This window comes from Brachyistius frenatus, unplaced genomic scaffold (genome assembly GCF_029030835.1).
Source record: "Brachyistius frenatus isolate BFR_SWC_R1_liver_20210118 unplaced genomic scaffold, ASM2903083v1 Contig_50, whole genome shotgun sequence".
Taxonomy (NCBI): Eukaryota; Metazoa; Chordata; class Actinopteri; family Embiotocidae; genus Brachyistius; species Brachyistius frenatus.
In genome coordinates, this window is record NW_027210649.1 from 662,679 (window position 1) to 689,498 (window position 26,820).

Sequence of the window (26,820 nt, forward strand, 5' to 3'; positions counted from 1 at the left end):
ATATGTTTTATTATCATGTTTGTTATGTTTTCTTATGATGATGAATTATCTTATTGGGTTATTCTGTTGTGTTTGCTGCCCTAACATTGGCAACATTATCCCAAAAATCAAGTAAAGGTTCAATGAAAGAATTTTAACATTATAAGCTTATGGTCATGAATAAAGTATTGGGAATTTAGTTTTTCTCACAGTTTGTTGTCCATACTTCAAATCAGCCTCAAATCATGACCCACATTAACTTCGTGTTTATAACGAGGAAATCACATTTTTTCCATTTTATCAGTGAAACTTACCACAACACAACAAAGAGACACTTGTAGTGAGTTACACAATTTAGCCTGCGCAGTAAGAGTTTTATTTGGATTTATCGCGTTTTATTCAGCTGCGTGTGTGTGTGTGTGTGTGTGTGTGTGTGCGTGTGTGTGTGTGTGTGTGTGTGTGTCGGCGTTTGCCAGGAGGACAATGCTGTGGTTCTTGGCTGTACGCGCGTCAACGGAATCCCGGAGTGCGTCATTCAGCGACAGTTCTCTCAAACGCGCGCCGTGATTGGCCGCCAGCTGGAAATCTCCCCGCCCACTGAGCGGCCTTGTATGGAAACCTGCGTCTGACGTCATGGGTACAATAAACAGGTCGTATAAAGCCGCTGCGGGGAGCAGAGCGGACGGACTGTTCTTCAGCTGGATACACCGAAGATGACGGATGGTCACTTGTGGAGTACAGACAGTTTAAAACAGTTATAGACGGGCCAAACAGGTAAGAAACCGTTATGATATTTTAATACAGAGTAATAATAGACTTCAATGCCGAAACTCCATTTTTTTTTAACTGTTTATATTACAGGTGCAGTGATGCTGACACTTAAATTAAATAGTATAATAGTACAATTAAATATCTTTAAATCAGACTGAGAACATCCACAGCTTTTTGAGAGGAAAAAAAAAGTAGTGTGAAGTTATATTATCAAAACTACTGTACATTGTATTTCAGCATTCACTCATTTAAGATAACCTCAAAGTTGCCCCAGTGTTTGCATAGTATTTCATTCATATCTTGGCATTGTACCAGTGTTTGAAAGTCAACTCCACGTACTGCACCTTGCTGGCGTGACTACACGACAAAGTAACACATGATAAGGGTTCTTAAGAGCAGATAACTTTCTAGGTTTTCTCATAAAATTAAGGATGCTAAGTGTCTTTAAGGCTGAATTACAAAATGAAAAGCTACGACTGGGCTCCAGAAACCCATGTAGTGGTCCCTCAAAACCACAGGTTCATTGTATGGAAGTTAGTTTATGGCACGAACTTAACTTTGGTTGAATTAGCTTTACAAATGTTTACTTTTAATGTGCTGTAGTAAGGTCTTTCAAAGGGCCCCTGCATTAGCTTCTAATCTTATTTGAAGAGTTCACCACCAAAGCCATATGTTAATTTATCTTTGATCAAACTAGCATACAGTAAACCTTATATTACGTAATATTGTAGCACGAGAATGTTGTATATTGGGCTCAAACAGGGAAGAAACTGGGGCCAAGTCATTTGCTTTTGAGCCCACAGCAGGCTAGATAAAGTTAAAAGATCTAAAAGACAAGCATTTTTTACCCCCGTAACATTTCTATTTTGCATTGTTCAGTCTTACAGCCATGACTTGCATCCACTCCCAGCATGGACCTCAGCCCTACGACAACAGCCTCGGCAGCGCGGAGCTCCAGAACCCAGACTTTATCTCCAGGCTGGCTGTTGATATGAGCAGCCCACGGGACCACCTTACCGCTCCATCACTGCCAAGCATCAGCTCCCTGGTGGGCGGTCAGGCGGGAGACACTGATGCATATTCATGCCAGTTTACAACGGCCCCTGCCCACGTCACTACGTCCTCGTGCCAGGACACCTCTTTCAAGTTGGACAACCTCCAAGTGTACGGCTGCTACCCTGGACCGTTCATGCTGAGCTACCCGGAGGAGGCCCTGTCCCCCAGTGGGTCAGATTATTTCGGCAGCCCTGCCTCGGCCTCGTCTCCTCCAACTCCCGGGTTCCAGGGTCAGAACACGTCCGCGTGGGATTCAGCCTTTGGTCCTTACTCTCCTAGTCCAGGATACTGGGCAGCTGAGGAGACCTCAGTGCCTCATGTACCGTCTTTCTTCACATTTGGTTCAGAGTCTGTAGAGGACATGTCTCATTTGGGCCAAGCACACATACGAGAGCAGGACCCGTTCCCTTTGACCCATCCTCACCCCTCTGCACTGACCTTCCCTGACTTGGCAATGGACCAGGCGTGCAGCCTCGATGGGATGGACCAGCTGGATGAAAGCTTATCGCCCAAGTTAAAGAGTGGAAACGAGGGCTGCTGCGCCGTGTGTGGAGACAACGCTTCCTGTCAGCACTACGGGGTTCGCACCTGTGAGGGATGCAAAGGCTTCTTCAAGGTAATAAGAGGTGACTTGTCCTTGCAGCCAAGAGGAGGTGTGAGTGTTTTGTGCCAGTCTTTGAATCAAGTTTAGAGTAATTCTTCTTTTTATTTTACAGCGTACGGTACAAAAAAATTCCAAGTATGTTTGCCTTGTCAACAAGGACTGTCCCGTGGACAAGAGGAGGCGGAATCGATGCCAGTTTTGCCGTTTCCAGAAATGTCTCGTCGTGGGAATGGTCAGGGAAGGTGAGATCAGTACACATGAATCGGTGCAGAGTGGGATGGTAACGCTGAATTTAAAGTAACGGCTGATGCCACCGTTTTTTTTTTTCCAGTTGTGAGAACGGACAGCCTGAAAGGACGAAGAGGGCGTCTACCTACCAAACCCAAAGTCGTTCAGGAATTGACGTCCACTGTGTCTCCGGTGAGCATGATCGCCTCACTGGTGAGGGCCCACATTGACTCCAACCCCAGCGTCGGGACACTGGATTATTCCAAGGTGAGAAAAATGAACATAGTCATTAATTTCTCAGTTCTTTGGGAGTAATTTGATTCCTGACTAAAGGCGAGGTGAGGCATCTGTCTTAACATCTGTCCTATCTGTAATTTCAGTACGTTGAGACGGAAATCAGCCCGAACCAGAAAGAGGATGCGAGTGACATCAAACAGTTTTACGACTTACTCACAGCCTCCATGGAGGTTATCAAGAAGTGGACGGCGAGCATCCCGGGTTTCTCTGAGTTCTCCTCCGACGACCAGGAGCTGCTGCTGGAATCTGCATTTGTTGAACTCTTCATCCTGCGTCTTGCATACCGGTGGGTGCAACTTCCCAGATTTAGAAAATTTGTTTGTAGCATCCTTGAAACGTTTGAGGAAACTAACAACTACTGTTTTTCTTTTGAAGGTCCAATCCTAAAATGGACAAGCTCATCTTCTGCAATGGGGCTGTACTTCATAAAATGCAGTGTGTGCGAGGTTTTGGAGACTGGATTGACTCCATCTTGGAGTTTTCTCAAAGTCTCCATCGCATGAAGCTGGACGTGTCCTCCTTCTCCTGCCTCACAGCCCTCGTCGTAATCACGGGTAAGATCTTCATTCACATCAAGCTTTAATTTGTTTTATCCCGGTTTGAATTAAAAATTTAAATCCGCTGGGACAGCAGTGTGCACAGGGAATGTTCTTCACGTTTAACTGCAGTGAACAATAAACGGCTGTTTACATAACACCAGATTGACAGGACAGGTGTATGACACAATGTAACATGATCTCACTTATCACATAACATGACATATATCATAGCAGACCTAAACATAACCAATGAGGGTTTACATTCGAAGCCAAGGATTTTTTTTTTCAAGCTTAGCAGCAGCACGTCCGCCAATGGAAGCATTGCACTGAATATAGTTTTATATTCTAAAGATTTTCCAACTACAGTCTGGAGTTAATATAAAATCAAGTGAATAGTTTACAGACTTATTAATGCATGTTATTTTGCAATACATTGTAATTTTGAAGTCAGAAAAATTAAGCATAAGGCTCCCTCTCAACATGTCTTTTGTTTTCCTCTGCAGACCGACATGGTCTAAAGGAGCCAAAGCGTGTGGAGGACCTGCAGAACCAGCTCATCACCTGCCTTAAAGATCACATCTCTGGCTGCGGCTCCGAAACACTACGGCCCAATTATCTGTCCAAACTTCTCGGGAAGCTGCCCGAGCTCAGGACTCTGTGCACTCAAGGCCTCCAGCGCATCTTTTACCTTAAATTAGAGGACCTTGTTCCTCCTCCACCAATTGTGGAAAAAATCTTCATGGATACGCTTCCATTTTGAGTGCCAGGCGGCGGTTCGAAATCTGGAGTTAATTTCAGAGCCAAAGAGAAACTGACTGAGCGCTCATACTCCTGATAACAAAGTCAAACTGCAAGAAGCCAAGAAGAATATTAATCCTCAGGGATTATGCAGCATCAGAAGAAAAGTGTTACTTCTGAATTAAAACGTGAAAGAGTCATAAAATTTGTGGAAGCAACGTGCATGTGGAGCCATCACATAATGCTCCTCCGTGTGTGTTTTTCCGGGAACTCCAGATGGAATTAGAAAGGCCAGGTCATGGACCAAAAGGTGACTGTTTACATACAACAAGGTGGCATGAATGGAAATGTTTCTGATGGAGGGAAGACGACTGCACTTTCCAAACGGTTACAAAGTTAATGCACATAATATCTTCACCATCATTTCAGTGACAAGAGCATTAAGCATTATTGTGAAATTTTTTTTGCCAATATTATATTTCTGTTCCTTCCGGTGCTCCAACAAGTTCAAACAAGCAAATAGAACCACTTTGTAATTCAATTAGACTCCACGGTCAATGAACGCACATCAACATCCAAAGTTACCGATAACTCCATTGTGTTCTACTTTTAATGTAAAGTAGGTTAAACCTACAGAATTATTCAGTAGTATCATTCATGTATCATGAATCCACATTGAGCAGCTAACATACTGTGTATTGTCTAGTACAGTTTTGCACACTGGTCGTGTTTGTAAATGATTAATTTTTTTTTTTTTTTTTTTGCCAAATGAATTTACTCTACAGTCTGGGCAAAGTTTGTTTTGGGGACTTCATATTTTTACATTAAAGGAAGTTTTATTTTACTGCAGCTAAACTTGAAATAAAACATGTAACTGCATATTTTAAACGCTTTTGTCATCTTTACTGAAAGTATTTCAGAAAAGTACATTGAATTATCCCCCAGGACGAGCTGGAAAATGTTGCGGAGGAGAGGGAAGTCTAGGTCCTCTTGCTTGGCCTGCTGCCACCGCGACCCGATCCCGGATAAGCGGAAGATGATGGATGGATGGATGGATGGATGGATGGATGGATGGGTGGAGATAGTGAAGTTAGGTTATTGTTTTAAAATCGCTCTCCACCTGAGTTCATTTTCCAATATTTTCCCATTTACATTAAGTAGATTAGGCCACTGTTTATTCTTGCATTGTGTGGCTGTGCTGACTATCCTTCGGTGCTAGCAGCCTGTAAACCTGAGTCAAGTTCTTGTTAGATCATACCCCTGAAAAATGTCCCCCACACCCAACTCCCTCCCAGTTATGTGCTGCTCTCCTTTTAGAAGGTGGTGGAATTCCTAGTCCGTCTCAAATGACCCAGACAACTTCATCATTGTATGTAGTGCCAGACTCTCACATGCATGCGTGTGTGTGAGTGTGTGTCAACACATGAATGCGCACCCTGTAATGCTTGAAGTATATGCTGTGAAAAAAATGCCACAATAAAAGATCATTTATGGGTGATAGGTGATAGATTACCCAGGTGCACCTGTGGGAATTGAGGAGCCACTGTAATGGTCCAAAACAGGTGGCAAGTCAGCAGGAATAAAAAGGCTCAGGATGATCAGTGGTGAGCAAGACTGACTAAAACAACACAACTGCTGTATTCCTAATGGCGTACATATGTATTAACTGTCACTATTTTGAGTGCAAAAGTGTGTTTACACTGACAATAATGGGAACATGCAGTGCACTGCAAGTACCTGGATAATGTACTCAAAACGGTAAAAACATTTCGCGCGAAACGCTGGATACTTTTCACATTCAATGGTCGCCATCTTGGCTCTATAATGAAAAACAGAGCACCACCGACATAAAGAAACGCAGCGTCTGGGGGAGCTGCGGCTGTTGCAAAACACTATAAGATCACCATACTGCTGTTTGACAGAAACCATCAGTGTGTTTATTGTGTGCATTAAATAGAGGGCACAAAAACAGATCATATTTTGGGTTAAATAATCAGGGCTTCAATTATGTTGGCAGGTGATAAACTCTTATGCAACAGTGATTTCCGGTGGTGGATTTGAGACAGCACTACCCCAAAGAAATTCAAGAACACAAGTAGGAGTACTAACATGTAAGACGGTTACATGTTAGTGATGTGTGAGTGTACCAAAGGAAGTTCGCCACTTGGAACAAATCCAAGGAGTGACGAAGAGTCTTGCACGAGCACCCCAGATGAATCTAAAAATGAAGACACGGAGACGAGGCAGGGCTCACCTCAGTTATAGGAAACCATTCCAAGGGGGCCTGAATATCTGCAGCAAATTTCACGACAATCCACAGATAAGATCAATCTTCAAGACACTTTATTAATAACCAGAAATATCAGCTTCATGACGGAGATAAAAGAAACACCATGAAAGCCAATAGGATTCGTCCTCTGGAGACCACAAATGCCTGGAGAAGAATTCCTCTGCAGTCACACTACTGTTAAGATCTCTCACTCTGAACCAGTGTGGTGCACTTACAGGCTGATCAGGCCTTTTTTTTTTTTTTTTTAAAACCCGCTGAGCAGTGAGGATCAAACACAATCAGAGAAAACACATGAGCAAAGATGAGGAAATAGGCTGCATCCACAGCGGAGCAATTCTTTTATAATTTTAAGGGGGGGGGGGAACTTTAGCTAGAATTTTCAACTTCTTTCACACTTTTTGTTAACAATGGTGATTTACTGGTAATTTTGTAGAATGAATAAGACTCTGACGACATATACCTCACTATAAACTGGTAACCAGTGCCGATTATAAAACAGTATTTGCTGTGGAAAATATTTTAAGAAACAAACTACAGGGTAGTCTGTCTGTTGAGGTAATGTAACTCGATATAAAAACTGGAAGATCTCGCACACTTCCAAATGTCTGACCTTTGTAGCAAGTACAACCAGTTAAAGTCAGAATCAGTGTGATCACAGAACTCACGTGGATGATGGTACATTGATAATAATAGTGTGGACAGGGCGGCTTTCCTTGGGATCTACCCATCATGCCTCAGTTGAAACTGGGGGGAGCGATAACGACTTGTGCCCTGTCAGAAATGCCACGGTGATAATGGGGGGATCACAAGCTTTAGAGAGAGTGATGGATTTAGAGGGCAAGATCCAGAGCCGCTCTGATCTGCAACCACCTCCGGAGAACAAACTGTTCACCACACACGGGACTCATGAGAAAATGAGAATGCCACATTTATAAAAAGAGATCAGCAGTGAAGCTTCGGTTTCAGAGACATGCCTGAAACGGAGTGTCCAGGAGGCAGTGTGATGAATTTCATAAGGGTCGCATCCGACCAGCACTGCCATATAAATTCTTGGATGTTCCACATGTTCCGTGGCTTCTAGATTACTCAATCAAATTACCATCCGGGGTCAAATATGTCCTCAGACATGATTCTTAACAGGGTTAGTCAAAGGTTGAACACTCCTGCTGCTTCAAGGAGTCCGAAGTTATTGAAATATGCAGTAAAATATTTCTTAAATCTCTTGAAGTAGCCACCCTTGGTTTTAATGACGGCTTTGCAGACTCTTGGCAGCAGCTTTATGAGGTTGTCACCTGGACGGTTTGTCGACAGGTGAGCCTCATGAAAAGTTTATTGCTGAAATTTCTTGCATTCTTCATGCATTTGTGGTGCAGAGGTAATGTTGGTATACAGCTAACAGTCCTATTCAACTGTGGTGGGAGTCCAGATTATGGCAAGAACTGCTGAACTATGTAAAGAGAAACAAGAGTCCATCTTTATTTATATACATGAAGGTCTGCCACAAGTTTCTTCAAGAGTCTGAACAAAATCCGTCAAACGCTGTAAAGAAACTGGCTCTCATCATGCCCACATGGACGCCTCCCAGAGTTGCATCAGAAACAGCTCATCAACTGTTGGGAACAGAGCGTGTGAATCAGGCCTGCATGGTTCAAGTGATGCAAGGAAACCACTACTGTGAAAGACCACAAAGAAGAAGAAAGCTGTTTCGGCTGAAAAACACAAGAAATGGACATCAGACCAGTTTGGCTGCCACAACATTCTTCAGCAACACGCCATCCCATCAGATTCTCCCATAATGGAACCATTGTTTGGTTTTCATCAGGACAACGAGCCAAAACACACCTCCAGGCTGTTTGACCAAGAAACAGAACAATGCAATGGTGCATCAAGGGACCAGGGATCCAAAAATACAGTGCAAAAAGGGGAAAAGTGTCCCTTGTGTCTTTTGTTTGTCCCGGTAGAGTTAGTGTACTTCTCGTGTCGGGCCGGATGAACCAGCTATTTAGTTTCATTCTATGTTTTTGGTTGGCAGGATTTTATGTAAATATTGATTTGGCTTTAGATTTACAACCAAAAGCGGGAATGGGTTTTAATCAATAATGTTTTATGACTGATCGATAGCCACAGCAAAATGATGTCAGAGAACAACTTGGTCGAGCACGTTGATTCGCTAACAACTAGATTAAGACACCGTTTTGACTTTTAACTTCAAGTGAGACAGTTTGATATTCAAAGTGGAGAAAAATAACATTTGTGCGAGTCTAACGTTTATTGTACTTACCTTATATTTACATTTCAGAGGCAAACGTTACACCCTTCTTTTTCTTTTTTTTTTTACCATTTATCAAAGTGTACTTTTAAGATTGGGATTTTCATCAAAATCAAACGATAACCTTATGAAATGATTCCTTATGTTTTGAACTACTCAGCAATACATAAAGCTGCTAAAATGACCAACTGTTCTTTAATGTTTAAATCTACTTGTGTCTGGATGCATCAATATGAATAATAATCTATAATTATTAATACGACACCGATTGTTTTACTTTGTGCTTTAAGGACATTTTGTTGCCGATACTTTTAAATGAGTAACATGTAGGACTTTTACATTCGGTTCAGGCTTTTTGTGGTATTGCCATTTGTATTTTTTACCTATTTTATTCAAACATATACCTTCATCATCTTAATGCATTTTTGTGTCTCACAAGTCTGTTGACATAAAAAGCACTAAACACATTTCTTTATCTTTAATGTAATTGGTTTAAATCCTTTCTCCACCACTGGACATTGCAAAACATAAACTACCTTCCTTTGATGTCTTCAAGAGATGAACACTAACAGAATTCAGAAATCAAAGAACTGAAGAGCTATTTATACCACTTCCTGCCACCACCAAGCCATGTTCACTTGGCTGCATCGGCTCCTTATGGGAGTGCCTCACGGGTACGATGCACAATGACACAGAGGATCAATTACCTTCACTGACTTGGGCTATAAGAGGTGAATCTGTAAACACTGAGTAACATGTGTAGAGTATAAGTAAGAGAAGGAGGTGGCCGCTTGAAACGTATGAGGGTGCAATATAGGACTACAAGTCCTGCAAGTATTCATGTCTGAGGAGTCATATCTCATAGTTACAGATGGTGACAGGGCAGAATAGAGCCCCTCTGGACACTTCCCATTATAGCCACAACAAAAATAGACAGTCATCACATGAAATCAATAATGCCACTTAGATATGACAGAGTGCACTGGCAGGCCGCCCTCACACTGAGATTATCTGGACACTTGTCACTCTGAGCTCAGTCCGATACAGCAGCTTTGGTCAGGAGGAATTTTCTCAATATAAAGCCGATGTCGGCAGTGAAATCTTCTTCACGCCTGGAAAGTGTTTCTGATCAAAATGTCCGGTGATCAGAGGAGCTGATTGAATCCAAAGGGAATTATGTTTCAAAAGGACCGGGAAGCAGGCAGACAGTGATTGTGTCAGTGCTGCGGGTTGCGTCTCATGTTGACGAGTAGCGCCATCCAGTGGTCAGCCAATGACACGGTTAATATGTTTGGACTCGGCTGCAAAAATGGAATAAATTCTACTTTGATTCTTTATAAAACATTAAAGTCCGAGTTTTCTCGCAATTCATTAGTCAAGTCTTGTAATTCATTGTGTATTCATTTGTGTACACACAAATCCCCCAGCTCTTTGCAGTGTAAATTAAAGAATCTTCATTTGATAATTTTATGGTCTTGGTGTGCGTTCACATCATTTATCCACAAAATTATTTCAGATTAACACCTTTAATAAAATGAGCACACAATTTTCAATCAATGCTATGGTAACAGCAAGTATGGAAGACAATAGGAAAAAAAACAACCCAAAAATAAGACCCCACCTGAAGAAAAAAAAAAAAAAACCACCACATGGTGAAAGTCACCTGCAATATCCAGTGACTAAAAATTTCAGATGTCCAAATTAAAACCTTGAAGTGGGCAAAGATGTGTTAAGAACAAATTTAAAAAAGAAATAGCGATGCATGCAGTCATATACACAGTAGAACTATAGTAAACTTCAATCCGGATCTGCAGTAAACACAAATCATTTCTTATCGTCCGACCATGGGAAGGTACCGGGGGGTCTAAAACGTGGACCAAGACTGTTGGTGGGCCTCGTCGCCGGTCTGCAGAGAAACAAAAACAAAAAAAAGAAAAAGAAAAAAGTTGCAGACCAAAGAAAACACACGAGTCCCGGGAGCCGAGGCGGACGAGTCGTTGGCTACTTTATGCCTTCAAATCAGATGCAGTGTAGACAAACAGTTAATGTAGGGAAAGACGGCATGAAAGGGTCGTCCGGCCCTGGAAGTGAACCGGGGACTCGCTGCTAATGATTGGGGATATTCAGGGCCAAATCAAAAATCGGTGTTAGGGTCCGATCATGACACGTTTTAGCCGATCGGTATCGGTGACGCGGAGCTGCATTCGGCCCCGATACTTCGTTTTATGTCACCTGCCACATTGGTGTCACAAACCGAGAGCACAGTTTGCCGTCAAATGTATTCTGGCATGTGGTTTATGAGCAGCTACAATGTGCGCGGCATGAAAATATTTGACTTGCAACATCCTCGATGCTGCATTTCACAAGGCGGTGGCAACACAAATGTATTCGATGAGAGCAATTTTGATACAGCAACTAAAAAAATAAATAGTCAGCAGTTACTGCGAGTTATACCAATTTGAAGTGGAAGTTCAGTTGTACGTACTACAACGCTGCACTGAGTGTGAGCTATTCATGAAGACATTCTTGGTCTGTTTACTTGGTTATTCTGATTAAAAAAATATATATATTAAAACCTGTCCTGCATTAAACTGTGATAAACAATATTAATGATCGTTTACTTTGTTATTTTTTATAAAATATAAAAAACAAAATGGATGCAGCGTTTTTCTTGTTGCATTACAATCATATACATTGGATTGAATTAAAAAAAAAGGTTTTTACTGAACTTGCTCTGTGCAGCTGTACTATCGAGGAAGATACAAGTATCCGATCAGGAATCTGTGTCGGCAGATACTCAATTTTAAATGACTCGGATGGGGAGACTTTTTTTTTTTTAAACAGACCTGACCGTCACAGAATATTTACACCCACACGGTGAGCACCCCGACCGCTCTATCAAGTCGTTCACACACTTACGTTTGACTGCTGGGTCTGTTGCAGTTCGAGAATGAGGTTTCACCCAACACAAATGGAGGAGCAGCATCGTCGGCCTCTGCAAGTCAGAAAACACCGCGTTACCTTTTCAGACGCTGCACTGAAAATAAAAACGACCAAATGGAGGATATGTTGCTAATATTCAAGACATTTTTAGAAAATACATTCGTTTCCTCGCAGAGTATGAAATGATGCCGCTCGCAGAACACCGAGATTTCCATGAAGACTAGAAAAGGAGGGAAGTAGCAACTACCCCCATCAGCACTTCTACAGCTCACTAATAACCAAATTACATCAGCTTTGTTTAATCTGCACAAAAACCAAAGTGTAAAAAAAAGAAGTGGTTATTAATCTTACCGTCGTCCCAATCCTCAGTCATGTTTGGGTTGACCCAAATACTGACTGGAACGTGCCATTGGCAGTTTTCACTTGCGTTTCCAGCTGTAAAAAGAGAATCACTCCACTCAAACGCTGAACAACACGACTTGGGAGTCTGCAGCCATGGAAAGAAAGTAAAAAAAAAAAAAAGATCATCTCACCGTCGTTACTGTTCACAGATTGTCTTTGCGGGCAGGTCTCGATGTGGGCCGCCAGCTTGTTCTTGAGCATCTGGTGGCGAGCGTTGAAAGGGCAGGTTTTCATCTCGCTGGCCAGTTTCGGATGATTCTGCATCGGTGACAAGATCATCGGTTAAACGTGGCTGTCATGATAGGAATTTCAAAAAAACAAAAACAAAACAGATCTTTCAGATTCGTCTCTTCAGGCGCTTGTCAGTGGGTGAAAACATCTGGAATTTAAATCAGGGGTTACTGATGTTTTTTTCTGCTCAGCATTGTCTGGAAATCAAATTAAGTGTTTGAGGTGTTGATTCCGCTGTGATCATTTTGAGGGATGTGGTTTGTTTTGCCGTTTAACATTACACTGAAGTGTTTCATTTATTTGTATATGTTGGGCTGCTACAACTACTTTGACCTCAAACAGTCAAGCGTTAATAGATGCACCAATGCCACCGCAAGAAGAAAAAGAAAAAGAAAAAGAATAATTTTAGCTGTACTTGACATACATCCCTCCCGGTATTAGCTGCAAAGAAGTGCTCTACTTACTTTCTGGCACTTCAAGGTGTGGTAAGGATAGCGGCTGTTCCGTATTTGGTGGTTTTTGTCATAGGGGCACTGGACAAGTTTGTCTGGGTCGTCGTCTCCTTTATCATCTTTAAGAATTAGAAAAATTACAAATGTACACATTTCATCCATTCATATGTAAAAAGTTTTAAAAAAAAAAAGAAAAAAGCTGATGACATTTTTAGCTTGTTAAAATATGTGAAACAATGTCCTTAGTTTTACCATTGTCCTCCACCAGCTCTGCTCTCAATGCAGCAGTCTTGCACGGGCCGCTGGAGGATCCAAATCTGACGGTCGCCATGTCCTCCTGGGTTGTTTTAATGGGTTTTTTTTTTTACTGCGTGCAGGCAGGAGAGGAAATGCAAATCACCTTAAAATGAATGACGCCCGAAAAGCAAAGAAATACCGACACCAGTTTGAAAGACGCGCACTTAATTTGTGCAGCATTCAAACGCCGTTTAACCGTGGGCAGCGTCTCAGGGGTCCATAAACACCAAATAAGTACCTTTTTTTTTTTTTTTTTTTTGCAAAATGAATGACTATCTTAGACAGAGCTATTGCAATATGCATGGCTAATCAACCAGACTGACATTACCCTCAGTGTGATAGAAAAGTTGGCCCAATGCTAGCAACAACTCAGCAAGCCACATGGCAAATTAAGTGACTTAATTACCTGGAACAACAGAGCTAAAACACGCGTTTTAAAGACAAGGACATTACTCTTTTCTTTTTTCTTTTTTTTTTTTTGCCAGATTAAAGCAAGTCCTTTAATTAATGACTGAAATGTTATTTCAACACAAAAAAAGTAAAGTTTTTTTTGGACCTTTGACCGCTGAGTCTTTTTTTTTATATATATATATATATATATATATATATATATATATATATATATATATATATATATATATATATATATATATTATTTATTTTTTCCCTTTCTGTGCTCGTACATCACCTGCGGCTGCGCGAAGACACCGTCATTTGTGGGACGCCTCGTCGACTTTTTATTGGTCCGCGTGAAGACACGTGACTTCCTGTTCGGACAATTCAGTTTTTTTTTTTTTTTTTTTTTTTTTATCAAAATCTGTGAAACCATTTAAAAAAAATAATATTCAACAAAGCTGACGATCACCCTGTAAAAAGTTGTTACACATGGCCGTGATAAGTTTTAAAATAACATCAACTAATGGGAACATTTACCTGAACTCATATTTTTCTGCTTATTCTTCATTGCACAATTTTATTTACACATTTATACCACTTGTCTTTCGTATGGGAGTATGTGAGGGCTACATTAAGTGAAAAAAACAACAACCTCAATAATAATCAGATTTTTTTATTTTGCATTTCAATAATAAGTTGGAAATAATAATAACAATAATAACAGAATAAATCCTCTTAATATTCCGACTTTATTCTTGAAATGGTATTTCAACTTTACTCTTCACATTTCAACTCTATCTTGTTTTTTTTTATTAGAGGAGGGGGGGGGGTGTTAAATGGACATAAACAATTTTTTTTTGCACATATATATACATATATATATATATGCATTACGGTAACCGAGCGACTTTCAGCGGTACCTGATATGAGCGTTATTACGGTAACTGGCGCTGGGTCGCAAACATGGCGTTGTCCTGCTCGAGCCTGTGCAGCCGGTTGTCTTTGATCCGACTCTGCGGTCTCAGGACAAACAGGATAACACGTGGCCTTTATTCTCCCTGCGTGTCCAGTCAGTCCGGGTAGGTGCGAAACCCTTTAAAGTCCACGTGGCCAACATCTCTTGATCCGATGCTAAGCTAAACTGTCTTGAGTGAATATCTGCTCAACCGTTTGACAAGTGACGTGTAAATATATACATCCCACGATAGAAAGGCGAGTTTTCCCCCTTTGTATTTGAATTATAATGCTTTTTCTCGCGTTGTCATTGGTTCAAAAACCCAGCCGGTGTGTTTTTAAAAAAAAATAATAATAATAATAATAATCTTTTAAAGGGCGTTGTAATGCCGTGATGCATTTATTTTTGAATTCATTTTAATGTGGAGAGATGTAATCTCTTCCGCTTGGCAGGTTGCCCCTGTGCAGACACTACTCCTCGTCCAAAGTCAGACGAGGCATTGGTCGGTATGTCGCCTCCAGCATCCAGTGGGCAAACACCAAATATGAGAGTTTCCTCAAAAGAAGATTTCCCCGCTTTTTTCTGCTCTACCACACCTTTGTGGAAGGTAAGCTCTGTGTTCACAGTGTATTTACTGTGACTGAGTCTTTTTTTTAATTTTTAAATGTCCTCGTTATTTGTTTCTTATAAAAAAAATAAAATAAATAAAAAAACAAACATCTTGGAGACACCTGGATGTGCCACCTGCAGGACTCTGATGGAAACCAGGACTTTAACACCATATCCAGGTTTCTGGAGAACAACGTGGCAGATACGGCGAGACACAAGTCGATCCTGCGGTGACCGTTTTCGCAGTCACATAAAGATCAATCTTCCATGTAAACATCACATCCTAAATATTAAAACAGGACAGTTTTATGCATGAACTCATTGTCCTTGATTTGACATTGACTTCTGCCCACAGAGGACACTTTTTTTTAATTTTTATTTTTTTATTTGCCACACCTGCTCGATCTAATGCCCCAAGATTGGATTGAAAAAAAAAAAAGTGTTGCATACACGCACTTCATTTCTTTTGTTGTGTCTCCTTCCAGGATTCAAGCTTCTGTTCCGAGATACCAAAGATGTGAGAAGGATAAAAGTACAAATGGTGCATGATGGGCTGAAGTTCCAGGATTTGTCCTACAGGGAGATGGAGAGGCTCAGACAGGTGGGCGTCTTTAGTGAATACTCCACACACACACACACACACACACACACAACAGGATATTTGACACTTATCAGGAAGTAGGAGGGAAGTTAATAAATCTCACTGTAGTAGTAGTATGTATTAGTGTGTCAAACCGCTGCACGTGTTCATGAGGACTTTTGCACCGGAGCAAAAACACGAATTAACTCACTCATCGCATATCTCAAGAATCGCTGCAGATTTGTTCATTGACGGTTGCATAAAATGAAGTACGTTGACCGGTTTCTGTGAGTAATTCTTTTTGAGCGTGATTGGCTGTGATGTTAATCGTCTCCCAGGAGCTTCACTTACTTGTCTTGTTCATTCCCAGTTTCGCAGAGACGTGATCAAAGCCGTTCCTCTGGTGATAATATCCATCCCCCCCTTTGCCAACTACCTGGTTTTTGTCATGATGTGAGTTTCTTTGAAATAACCACCTCTGATTTTAGTCATATTTAGCACACAAAAAAAAAAAACATGATCGATAAGTCACGCCTTTTCACGCCTCAGTGGCTCACCGTGTCTCTCCTCTCACCGCTGACATGCCCTCCTGTTCGCCACCAGGTACTTTTTCCCCCGTCAGCTCCTGATCCCGTACTTCTGGACTCCCAGGCAGCAGGTCGAGTTTCGGGGCATGTACCATTCACACAGGGCTCAGCAGCACCGCTTGGTGCTCAAAGGGATCGAGTCCACGAGTCACCACGTCAAAAATAGTCAACTGCAGGTTCGCCTCAAAGACCTGTGTGCTAAAGTGAGTAAATACGTCGGCGAGTCTTGGAAATTGCAAAATATGCGAATTTGTTTTACCGTCAAATTGACATAAAACTTTGTAAAATGCATGAAAACTGATGCAAAATCTAACGTTTACTACGCTGCTATTTCATTACAAAATTTTGCTAAATTCAAAAGATTTTCCAGTGTTTGCATCCATACATGAAACAAAGCCGCACCGACGTTTACAAATTATTCTCAGTTAAATTAAAATACATTTTTTTGGGCCCTTTAAACTGTTATATTTGTATTTCAGCCTGCGATGCCAAAGGGAAGTGTTGATATTTCCCAGCAAGCATGTTTAAAAACTTTCTATAGATCTTACTAAAAGATGTTTCTTCTAGTTTCAATGGTAAAATCTTGTTTAGTAAATTACTAGATAATAGTCTCTAAAAACTTTACAAGCTGCGTGGTGGATATACACATAGCTGGTGCAGCTAAATCTGAATTATTCCCTTCAGTGAGGAGACAACATTAAAACTTTAGCCGTTTACTGTTTGAAGCTGCGTTAACAAGCCCGATTCGTAAACGTGTTTATCTGCAACCAGCAGTCCGGTTCGAATACCGACATCCAGACTCTCGTAAGGTGACCTTCTGTGTATTTTCAGGTGCAAAGCGGAGCAACCCCGAAAGTGTCCGAGATCCTCGCTGTTCGAAGCCTGTTTTCCGGCCCCCCTCTGGGAATAAAGAGGATGAGCGTAAATCACATGGTCAGTTGAACGTCCTTCCTCCTCACTCACATTCTGCACCGACACTCAGCTGATCATGAAATGCGAACGGCTTGGTGAAGCAGCAAACGTCCACGTGCTCGTCTGTCTTCACGTCTAATCAGAGACACGTCAGCCACCTGCTCTTCCTGACGCCTTGGCTCCCCGGCTTCCTGATTGGCCGACGCCTGAACAGCCACGCTTTGGAGCTGCTCCAGCTGGACCGGGCCCTCAGCAGGCTGGGCCCCCACCAGCTGAATGACTCCGAACTCCGACAGGTCCGCACGACTTTTTATATTCACCACACGACGACCGCTGTAGGTGTACGCACTTAATATTTTCCTCTTTTCAGGCTTGCTACGTTCGGGGCCTCAACTCTGACATTCTTGGAGTTAACCAGTGTCGTGAGTGGTTGTCCCTGTGGCTTCAGGTGTCCTCCTCACTGAAAGGTATTTTCATTTGCAGTGTGGTATTTTTGTTAGTTCCTAATGACATATTTGTTTTGTCAACCACTTAAAGGAATACTTAAAAACTTGAGGAAATACTATGAATATGAAGTTACAGTCAGCGTGTGGTTAGCGTAGCATAAAGAAACAGGAGGAGACCGATTCAGCCAATAAATGTCTCGCTAATTATTGCATTTTTATCTTATTTGTTTCATCTTAAAATCATAATCTTGCAAGATTTGCAGATAATCTCAAAATGTTGCACGATTCCTTTCTACCGACATGTATGTTCTGTCCAACATCCGACGTTACTTTTATGTCACCTCGGTTTCATTTTTGCAGAGTCAGAGGTGTCGCTGCTTTTGCACAGCATTGTATTTCTCTCCGCAAACTACCCGAGTGGCCCCGGCCGCCTCTGACAGGAAGCCCTGGAGCCGTCTGCTTCGGTGGTGTGATTGCACTGAACAGCGAAACTTCCTAAACGTCGTCGTCATCTCCATTTTGCAATGGAAAAAGCGTCTTAAACCCGTTCTTGGCGAGATTTTTAGGTTTAAGGAAAAAAATAATGAACATCTCTACTCATGAATCTACAAAGACCACAAACGGGGATCCTGTGTATCTGCAGTGAACAGTTTCATTTGGAGGGGGGGGGGGGGGATGCTTTATTAGAGTTTAGTGCTTTTCTTGTATAATTTGAGTTAAATTGATTTTGATGCATTTGACTTAAGTGGTGATATTAAGGTGATAAGATTTTACCTGTCGCTGTATCTCAAGCTTGTTATGACTTTAAAGTGCAGAAGACTTCCGCCCCTTTAACAAGAAGTTGGGAAACAAAGAGGATATTGTATAGTTTGGGTTCAGCAGTACTTCCTGGTCGGTTGCTTGAGGAATTGTTCAGACACATTCCATTCTCAAAAACACTCATGATTGTTTTTATGTGGGCATGTTAAATTTGTTTACAAATCCAACATGTACTGTATTTTCTTACACCTTTGCCTTACTTTGTGCTGTGCTTTTACTTTTTTGGGGGGGAATAATGTTGGTCAAGAAAATGTGTAAAAGAGAAATTTTGTCCAAAAAAAAAAAAGGAACTGGACAACATTTAAAAAAAATAATTAAAAAAAAAAGCAGTAGATTATGTAGTAGCAACTTGTAAAAATGTTCATGGATACTGAATAGAGATTGAAAAAATTCCAGTGATGACTCAGCTGCGAAGACATTCAGGGTTGTTTGTGTGGCGAGAGGCTGAACTTATTTTTGTAGATGAATATTGTCCTCGTGAATCTTTTGGGGGAATTTAATGGTGTCTGAAAAGAGCAGTGATGGCACTTTACTTTATTGTTTACGTGATGTTTTCTTGCTTTGGAGGCTTTAACTTATCGCAGTAAGACCACACTTCACAACAAGCTTTCGTTCAAGCCTTCCGCCTACACCCGGTTCCCAGCACAAAGAGGAACTGCACATCCCCGGCGCTGGTGACTGATGACAAGTGTCAAACCGGACATATTATTTGCCACCTGTGCCTTTCGCAAGGACTGGTGCAATGCATCTGAAATGAGCTGCAAAAGTTATGATCTGTTTATGAATCTTTTTTTTTTTTTTTAATTATTATTATGATTATTATATATTATTTGCTTTGATTGTTGTGCCAATATTACAAACATGTTCATGGAACTGTGTCTGAAATAAATACCTTCATGGTGTGTTTGTTTTCCCTTTTTGTCTTTACAAAAAAGTCTGATGTAATTTAAAGAGTCTTTAATAAAAATAGAAACTGGAACCCAGCAAAACATAAAAACAACAACAAAACAGTCAAGCAAAGTAAAGGATGTTAGAATTCCTTGAAACCAAGAGTATAACGCTGCCACTAACATCAAAGTGGACATTCATCTTTTCTACTATTTTCCATCCCTACGCATGAACAGTATCAGAGCAGAGATATTGTTAACCTATGAAAATATAATCCACGGAAAATATATGGTTCTGAGATATTATATATAGGAAGTATAAAGGTGAACATATTAAGTTTCTAAATTAAGCTCCCAGTAAGTGTGACCCGAGCTCTTACTCGGGTGTGAATCACATGACTTCGTAGCCGCTCCGTATTCCTCTCATCAACATGCAGGCGAACACGATGCCCATTACCTGACAGGAAGAGAGAACACATGCCTTAGTGTTTCCGAGATATGAATCTGTGCTTTTTCATAAATTACCAGCAATACAAGTTTATATAAATTGTAAAAAAAAAAGAAGTTATTTATAGCCTGTAGCCCTTTTCAAAAGACAAGCTGTTAAGTCAGGGAAGAAGAAACATGAGGCCACCAGACATTACGATAAAATGCAGTACAGGAGGTAAACTTTAAAAGTATCAATGCAAATGTGTCATCAATGCAAAACATTAACACTTTGAGGTCTGGCTTGAAGAGTGTGAAATAAAAAAATAAACGGGTGAGAAGTTGATACTACTAAAATCTTCATGTTTATCTGGTTTCACCGTTGGAAGCGTTGTCTGATGCAACATGTTTTTGTGTGCTGATATTACATACCTGCAGGGATGCAATAACGAGAGCTGCGACGATCACCCACAGGATGTTGTTCTTCAGTAGGGTCTCCAAAGCATTACGGCAACCCTGCAGCCAAAAACCAACGTCAGGCTCAATCTGCACACTTCGCTGGTTGAGTGAAACATTTACACTGGAGTTTAGCTGACTGTAGCTGTACTTCGTCAGTGTTTGAGGTCTTCCAGACCCAAATGTCTTATTTGTGAAAATAACAACAACAGCAAAACCAACCATTTTTTTTATTGCAAATACTCCTTAAGTCATATTTATTTTCTGTCAAGAGCCCCAAATCACAAATTCACAGTAAGCTTTACAGTCTGTATAGTATAGAGTTTAACATTCCCCATCTTTAAACCCTCATATTTGAACTCACACTGCAGAAAGGTATTGAATGAGTAACTGTCACCTTTTATATTGTAGTTTATGGCTAGTTACACCCCCAGTGAGGCATAAGACTGCTCAGACCGACTTCCCTGTTGGACATGTCATGTACCAGTGCCAGTACTTGCAACACAAGTACATGTTAAAATCTAATGTCTACTTGGCACAGAGATGTTTCTAATATTTCACTTTCATTCTTGCTCCGGTTTGGTCTCTCAAACTAGGAAGATGTTGGACCTTTTCCAGCAACAACATGGTAATTTTGTCTGTTGAATCGACGTTGCCAAATCAACAAAGACTGAAACGTTGAGGAGTATTATATATATAACCATATTCATTGACTTTGCAAGCGTCAACCACTGGAAGTTTACCTCTTGGTGTATTTTGGTGGGATCTGTCATGGCCCCTTTTCCACAGTTTGAACTGACATTCAGGCAGCAGGAGTCAGGCACGGTGTTTCCATCAGAAGCGAAGCCTTTCCAGTCAGCAGAACTGTTCATGCCACAGCACTTCAGCTGGAAATGCAAACGAGTCACATGTGAAACATTTACCACGGAGGTGCCAGCTGTGAGGTTCGACGTGTACAGTAAGAGGACATGACTTGGGTCAACAGATTGTGGAAAGAGCAATAACGTCATGTCATGCATGTCCGACCAACCGGATGCAGCAGTGTTATGAGAAGGTGTTGTCAGACCAAGTAAACAGTGAGTAAGAGAGTAGACACTGAACTTACACGCTTCTGCAGATTATCCACAGAGTCTCTGAACTCAGCTGTGGTGTTTTTGTAATTGGTGATCATTTCAGTGAGGCTGTCGTGGACGATTGCTGAGAGCTACATGGGAGACACAACATGGCAGCCAGAGTTAAACCACACCTTCTGCAGGGTCTTATCTAACACACAAAACAGTGGAAATCTGCACTCACTTTGTTTCTGAAGAAGTAGCCGGCGATTGCTGCTCCAATCTCAACAATGATGATCAGTGAGAGAAGGATGGCAAACTAGGGGAAAGAGATGACCTACATTAACTTCAATATTGTGGTCGTTTTTTGTGCACCCAAAAATGTATCATTTGTAGCACAACATTTTAAGTTAATGAAACCTTTTTGGTACGTTTGAAACTCAAGTGTATGAATTACCATGGTGATCATGCAGTAGTTTTCTTTCCAGGCTCCGCAGCAACCGAAGAAGGCGATGAAGAAAATCACCACACCGACTGCGATGATCACGATGGGAACTCCTGAGGCTGCTGCATCATTGATCATGAAGGTGTTGTGCAGAGACACCTGAACCAGTATCCCCACGATTATCAATGCCAGGCCGCATAACTGCAGAACAGGAGGAAATTTGTTCAGGGTGGGATTCATGGGATCATTTTTTTTTATTTTTTTCAGGTAACAGGTATGTTGTTTTGGTCTCAGCCTGGGCCAACCAGTCTGAACCAACACTTTGTCTTAAAATACCTACTGGAAACTTTTAAAGATGGAAAATAGGACCACACAGAATTAGACAGATGTTTTCGATTCGGATGTGAATAAAACTTAACGATAATGAGATATTGACATGTTCTTGTCTTCAACATGCCCGTCCCATCAAGCAGAAGCAGTTAGCACTAATGGTTAACGGACAGAAGGAAGTTGACACATTGTTCAGTTCCTAAAAGCGGATGTAAAATGATCCGATAATAAACTGTGTCATTGCTCTGGGTGGGGTGACAAGAGCAGCTCGTGATCTTTTACAAACAGAGCTGTTTAACCAGGATTAATTGGGATCAAACAACTCTTGATCAAACATCAGAGAACTGTATTCCCTTTACTTTATCAAAGAAGAGTGTACAGAGCAGTCAGAGAGTAGACAGAAACGGACATGGTGAAATTCAGCCTGAGGTTGGTTCCTACTTCTAGGTTGTAAAGATGTCCCGCATTGTTTGATCTTGTGTGAGGGCAAGCTACATGTTTTTAGTTATTCAAAATGTCCACGTTTTAGAAACTAGTACCAGCATATTTTTTGACATTTTTGCTTTAAAAAGCAGATTAATATTTACATCAATTTATCATTTCAGCTCCACTGAAAAATAATCAATACATGTGTCTATAACACTGTAAGACTTCTGCGTGATTTGGGAGTCACACTGAGGTTATTTATTAACCTTTTTATCACTCTTAATAAACATGTGATAGGGCAAAAACAAACAGAACTTGGTAGAAACAGAAGGCGCAGGGATGACAGCTGAAGCTCAAACTGGTTTCACCACTCTTCAAAATATATAAAATATTTGTAATAAAATAAACAGATCCTTTCGTGTTGGCATGAAAACCTGTAGCCTTATTGTCAGACGACCGATTGTCAGCCACGTTTGTTATGTTATCCGTGTCTAGCCCTGGCTGCTGTTAAAGACCTCTCTTTGTTGGCACCACCAATGTAAATATTTGATCCCTCGTAAAGTAGGTGGCTAATGGCTGACGTGAGAAAACATAAAGGAGTGAACAGAGCAGGCAAACAGAGTGAAGGGGGTCACCGAAATCCCAGAATAGAACAGAATAAAACAAAACTGTATCTGAAATCTATCCCTACTTATTATATAGTTCACTATATTTACTGTCTGCCCTTTTATTTTAGTGTCTCAATCCTTGGGGCTGAAGAAGTCACGTCAATGCATCTCTAATTGTAATCATAATATATCTTTATATGGGAAGGTATAAATGCCGTAGACAAATAAACATGCAAGATGTGGTTATATTCACTTACAATTATTTTGTGGTGTGCTGTAAACTATTTGATGTTCGTATACCGTATATGAATGCTAGAGACTGTGTTAGGTTAGGTAGGTAGTTACTTTATTAATCCCCAAAGGGAAACTTTTCACCCACTAAAGCTCTGTCATTCTGCACTTCCTCTTGTGTGAAACCACCGGCTATAAGTCAGAGCTCGCTGTGTGGACACCACTGTTTAAAGCTTTAACTTGCATTGTGTCCACGAAGGAGGAAGAAAAAAACAAAAAAGGGAAAAATGTTGATCTGGATGAGTAACATGATCCGTTCAACTGAAATCTGGTCATGAGATTCACATTCCATCATTTCCACATCATTTCCACCTCTAAAACTCTCAAACACACAGTGAAGAAACTGCGAACAGACTATAAACCCAGGAGACGTGTCACTTAGGTGACGACATGATTGGGATTATAAACAAACATAAGAGAAGCATAAATCGAGAGAGAGGGGTGGTGGGGGGGTCATGTGTTGTGTGACTGCGTGTTAATCAGCTGATTTTACACATGATTACATCCTGTATGTTAACCTTAAAGGCCAGTTTCATGCTCGGAGTCACATGACCAGGAGACAGGAGACATAACAAGTCCATCAGGGAAAACATAAGCAGATTTATCTCGATCAGACAAATCGCACATACCCTGGCCTATTTCCCTCTCCTGCTCCCTTTAACTCTGCCTCTTTATTTCTGAATGGATGCTTCCCACATCCATTTTTGCTGCCTGTTTATAGCAAATATTACACACTTTTCTCTCGATGCTACTCACCCAGAAAATGAAGTTGAAAAGGAAAAGCAGAATCTTGACACATTTCAATCCCCCTTCGACACCCATGGCTGATTAGGATTAATTTCCTGTATTAAAAAAAAAAAAAAAGAAAGAAGAAAAGAAGGTAAACAATGTTAGTTGCGGTTAGTTTTTTTTTCTTTCTCTGTTTTTAAAAGCTGAATTAGAAGAACATTACATCAGCTGTAATATGAGCAGCAGCACGGTGAATAATCTAACTGACTCATTTTCAGCAGTAAACTGACTGATACAGAACTTTAAGCTATATAAAAAAAAATAATAATAATTAAAAAAAAAAGGCCTGGTGACAACTTTGAAATCGCCATTACAGTCACAGTTCAGGGAACCACATATTTCCCCACAAACTGTTTGAATTTAATTTTACAGTCAAGGCAATGGCGCATATTCATGAACGGATTTCAGGGACCTTAAAAAGGGAAGGACTTGAACTTTAAATAATAAAAAAAAAAATTTAAAAAAAAAAGGGACAGAGCCTCTCCAGTGACCGTTAATCACCGCTACCAACAATAGGAGCTTTGTCACATGCCAAATTACACCAACATTATTACATTTATTACATTGACAACTCAGTTAATCTTACATAAACACAGACAACTAAGCAATTTAAAGTTAAACGACTGTCGGGAAAAAAAACAACCAAAAAAAACACACGATGTGACGACTTTTTTTTTTTTTTCGTTTCTGAACCAGTTAAACACAATAAAAAAATAAAAACAACAACAACAAAAACATAACGGCCGGAAAACGGTTGGTGAAACGAAAAAGTAAAAACTCGCTTTTAGGCGGGTTTTTTTTTGTGTGTGTGTGCCTACCTTATAGAAGAAGTGTTTCAAATCCTGCTATGAGGAGCGAATACCACGATGTGAAGTTTTGTAGACTAAGTTCAGCCGTTTGGTCTCTCCTCCTCACTTCCTCTAGCTCCCTCCTCTTCGACGACTCCTTTTTGGTTTGATGCCTTCAGGGACTTCTAGTTAAATACACTACTGATTACCTACCACGTTGTTGTAGTAACTGGTAAGGGTTAGTGGTTCAGGTTAGGTTACGGGCAGCTGTCGGAAAAATAACTAATTAAGGCTATAGTAAGGTTGGGGTCCGGTTATGAAATGAATACCAACTGAAAAAGAGTCCCACTTTTTTTTTTTTCTGTACTGTTTGTTTATATATAATTTTTTTTTTTCCAATTTTCAGTTTAGCCCCTTAAATCCACCTGTTGGACAGTTGTCCTGATCCCAAAATAAACTCGACCTATTTTCTAAAACCTGTTTATGAATGGCAAAAGTTCATCAATAATATATTTTCCTAACCTACAATTTTTCCACTACAGCCCCGGAATTCCTCAGAGTTTATATTAACAACTTCATTAATCATTTGGAGATCAATCAAATTTGTTTAATTTGGGTGAGGGCTGGATTTTTTTTTTTTTTTCCAACCACCTAGTCCCAGTGCTGATTGTTTGTGATTCTAATAGTTACAACTTTGCTTATGAATTTAGGTGGCGGTCACCTTGTTGGTCAATTTAGGTACCACTTTCTAATCTTTGGACTTTAAAATGCAAAAGTTCTTTAAATTTCTAAAGTGTAAAGTACATCTTATTAACCCTCTGTAAAGAGTGTCTCACAATTATATGACATCAAGGTTACAAAGGGGTGTTGACTTGCATTATTTTGGTTTATTTTAGTTACCACCCATTGTTTATGTCAGTTAGTTTCCCACAATATAATGGCTCTAGTTAGTTTGTGGATATTTCGGTAATTGATCAATCTGCCATGTACTGTGTTCTGTTTGCACACACTCACAATGACAGAGTACACCAGATGATCTCCACCCACTCCCAGTTATATTCTCTCATATCGTAATAACGGTAAAATGATTAATGGTGGTTTAATTCTGTTGCGTAAGCAGGATATGAAGAAGCCCAAATAGTTCCTCTTACACAGTGAGTGACATCCATATACTGGTGAGAAACTGTTTCCAGGAGAGCTTGTTTTCAAGAACTCCCATCACATTGTGACCACCCAACCTCACAACTCCCTTCAATGATGTTTATAGTTTAAAGCCGTTGTTCTTTCAAGCCTCAAATAATTCTAAGAAAGCATCAAACTCCCAATGTTATGGGGGGGAAATGGCTGTAAGACGCCGGCGTGTAAGACTTAACAAAGTGATATGGTTTCTAAAATATAGTCATGCGGTGAAAGTCACAAGCCTTTATGAATGCTATGGAGGAATTCAGTATTGTAAGCTCACATTTTTACAGCGTGAACACTTTGCGCCGCCTTCCAACCAATTACTATATTTATAATAATTACGGTGTTTTCTGTTTACACTATTTTCCATTCAATTCATGATGATATGATCTGTGATATCAGCAGGAACCTCTGACTCGTGACTCTCACGTTAATCATGATCAAGGTGAATGGAATGAACATCACTGACCTCAGCTGGTCTTACTGTAAACTGTATTGTGTCATAAAAAAAAACATCTGGGTGGCGCACATGCCTCAGCGGACCATAATAAATTGATATGATCAGTTTCACCTGGTTTACTGTATGATAAAGAAGTGCCTGAACTTTTCAAGCTTTATTTAAAATAGTTACATTATTTATCTTTTTTTTTTTTAACAGGGGTGACTAGTAATCAGGAACCTATTAGATTATTAGATCCAGTGGTAATCTTCCCAACACTGCCCTCCTCAGACTGCTGGAC

The 26,820-nt window shown here is 40.6% G+C and overlaps 4 protein-coding genes across 5 annotated transcripts; 2 read left to right on the top strand and 2 right to left on the bottom strand.

Annotated features, from left to right (window-relative positions):
• Positions 1–672: 672 nt before the first annotated feature.
• Positions 673–5,091, top strand: nr4a1 (nuclear receptor subfamily 4, group A, member 1). Of its 2 annotated transcripts, none has more exons than XM_069704213.1 (7): positions 673–753; positions 1,630–2,422; positions 2,523–2,652; positions 2,742–2,905; positions 3,019–3,221; positions 3,311–3,489; positions 3,978–5,091. In XM_069704213.1, the coding sequence occupies exons 2-7, from the start codon at positions 1,640–1,642 to the stop codon at positions 4,232–4,234; spliced, it is 1,716 nt and encodes a 571-aa protein (XP_069560314.1). In that variant the 5' UTR covers positions 673–753; positions 1,630–1,639; the 3' UTR covers positions 4,235–5,091. The 2 variants fall into 2 exon arrangements, with proteins under 2 accessions (XP_069560314.1, XP_069560315.1); XM_069704214.1 differs by having other exon boundaries at positions 680–753; positions 1,661–2,422.
• A 5,210-nt stretch (positions 5,092–10,301) lies between these two features.
• gtsf1 (gametocyte specific factor 1) lies at positions 10,302–13,142 on the bottom strand. Its single transcript, XM_069704154.1, has 6 exons — positions 13,052–13,142; positions 12,812–12,918; positions 12,248–12,374; positions 12,066–12,149; positions 11,691–11,766; positions 10,302–10,677 (listed from the first exon to the last, which is right to left on the bottom strand). The coding sequence occupies exons 1-6, from the start codon at positions 13,128–13,130 to the stop codon at positions 10,596–10,598; spliced, it is 555 nt and encodes a 184-aa protein (XP_069560255.1). The 5' UTR covers positions 13,131–13,142; the 3' UTR covers positions 10,302–10,595.
• A 1,311-nt stretch (positions 13,143–14,453) lies between these two features.
• Positions 14,454–19,302, top strand: letmd1 (LETM1 domain containing 1). The gene is made up of 9 exons (XM_069704226.1): positions 14,454–14,571; positions 14,900–15,054; positions 15,542–15,657; positions 16,007–16,089; positions 16,240–16,426; positions 17,055–17,156; positions 17,279–17,431; positions 17,506–17,602; positions 17,942–19,302. The coding sequence occupies exons 1-9, from the start codon at positions 14,456–14,458 to the stop codon at positions 18,016–18,018; spliced, it is 1,086 nt and encodes a 361-aa protein (XP_069560327.1). The 5' UTR covers positions 14,454–14,455; the 3' UTR covers positions 18,019–19,302.
• A 40-nt stretch (positions 19,303–19,342) lies between these two features.
• cd63 (CD63 molecule) lies at positions 19,343–25,030 on the bottom strand. The gene is made up of 8 exons (XM_069704228.1): positions 24,929–25,030; positions 24,078–24,163; positions 21,679–21,867; positions 21,466–21,540; positions 21,275–21,373; positions 20,913–21,056; positions 20,146–20,229; positions 19,343–19,744 (listed from the first exon to the last, which is right to left on the bottom strand). The coding sequence occupies exons 2-8, from the start codon at positions 24,141–24,143 to the stop codon at positions 19,679–19,681; spliced, it is 723 nt and encodes a 240-aa protein (XP_069560329.1). The 5' UTR covers positions 24,144–24,163; positions 24,929–25,030; the 3' UTR covers positions 19,343–19,678.
• Between the last annotated feature and the right edge of the window lie 1,790 nt (positions 25,031–26,820).

Bases quoted from the DNA above. Each gene is read 5' to 3' on its own strand.
- letmd1 (XM_069704226.1), top strand. From the start codon at position 14,456: ATGGCGTTGTCCTGCTCGAGCCTGTGCAGCCGGTTGTCTTTGATCCGA. The intron at 14,572-14,899 runs GTAGGTGCGAAA...TCCGCTTGGCAG, and splicing joins TGCGTGTCCAGTCAGTCCGG to GTTGCCCCTGTGCAGACACT. The intron at 17,432-17,505 runs GTCCGCACGACT...TCCTCTTTTCAG, and splicing joins ATGACTCCGAACTCCGACAG to GCTTGCTACGTTCGGGGCCT.
- nr4a1 (XM_069704213.1), top strand. From the start codon at position 1,640: ATGACTTGCATCCACTCCCAGCATGGACCTCAGCCCTACGACAACAGC. The intron at 2,423-2,522 runs GTAATAAGAGGT...TTTATTTTACAG, and splicing joins GATGCAAAGGCTTCTTCAAG to CGTACGGTACAAAAAAATTC. The intron at 2,653-2,741 runs GTGAGATCAGTA...TTTTTTTTCCAG, and splicing joins CGTGGGAATGGTCAGGGAAG to TTGTGAGAACGGACAGCCTG.
- cd63 (XM_069704228.1), bottom strand. From the start codon at position 24,143: ATGGGTGTCGAAGGGGGATTGAAATGTGTCAAGATTCTGCTTTTCCTT. The intron at 21,868-24,077 runs GTGAGTAGCATC...CCTGTTCTGCAG, and splicing joins TTTTCAACTTCATTTTCTGG to TTATGCGGCCTGGCATTGAT. The intron at 21,541-21,678 runs GTAATTCATACA...TCTTTCCCCTAG, and splicing joins ACTACTGCATGATCACCATG to TTTGCCATCCTTCTCTCACT.
- gtsf1 (XM_069704154.1), bottom strand. From the start codon at position 13,130: ATGGCGACCGTCAGATTTGGATCCTCCAGCGGCCCGTGCAAGACTGCT. The intron at 12,919-13,051 runs GTAAAACTAAGG...TAATTCTTAAAG, and splicing joins AGAGCTGGTGGAGGACAATG to ATGATAAAGGAGACGACGAC. The intron at 12,375-12,811 runs GTAAGTAGAGCA...TCACCGATGCAG, and splicing joins ACACCTTGAAGTGCCAGAAA to AATCATCCGAAACTGGCCAG.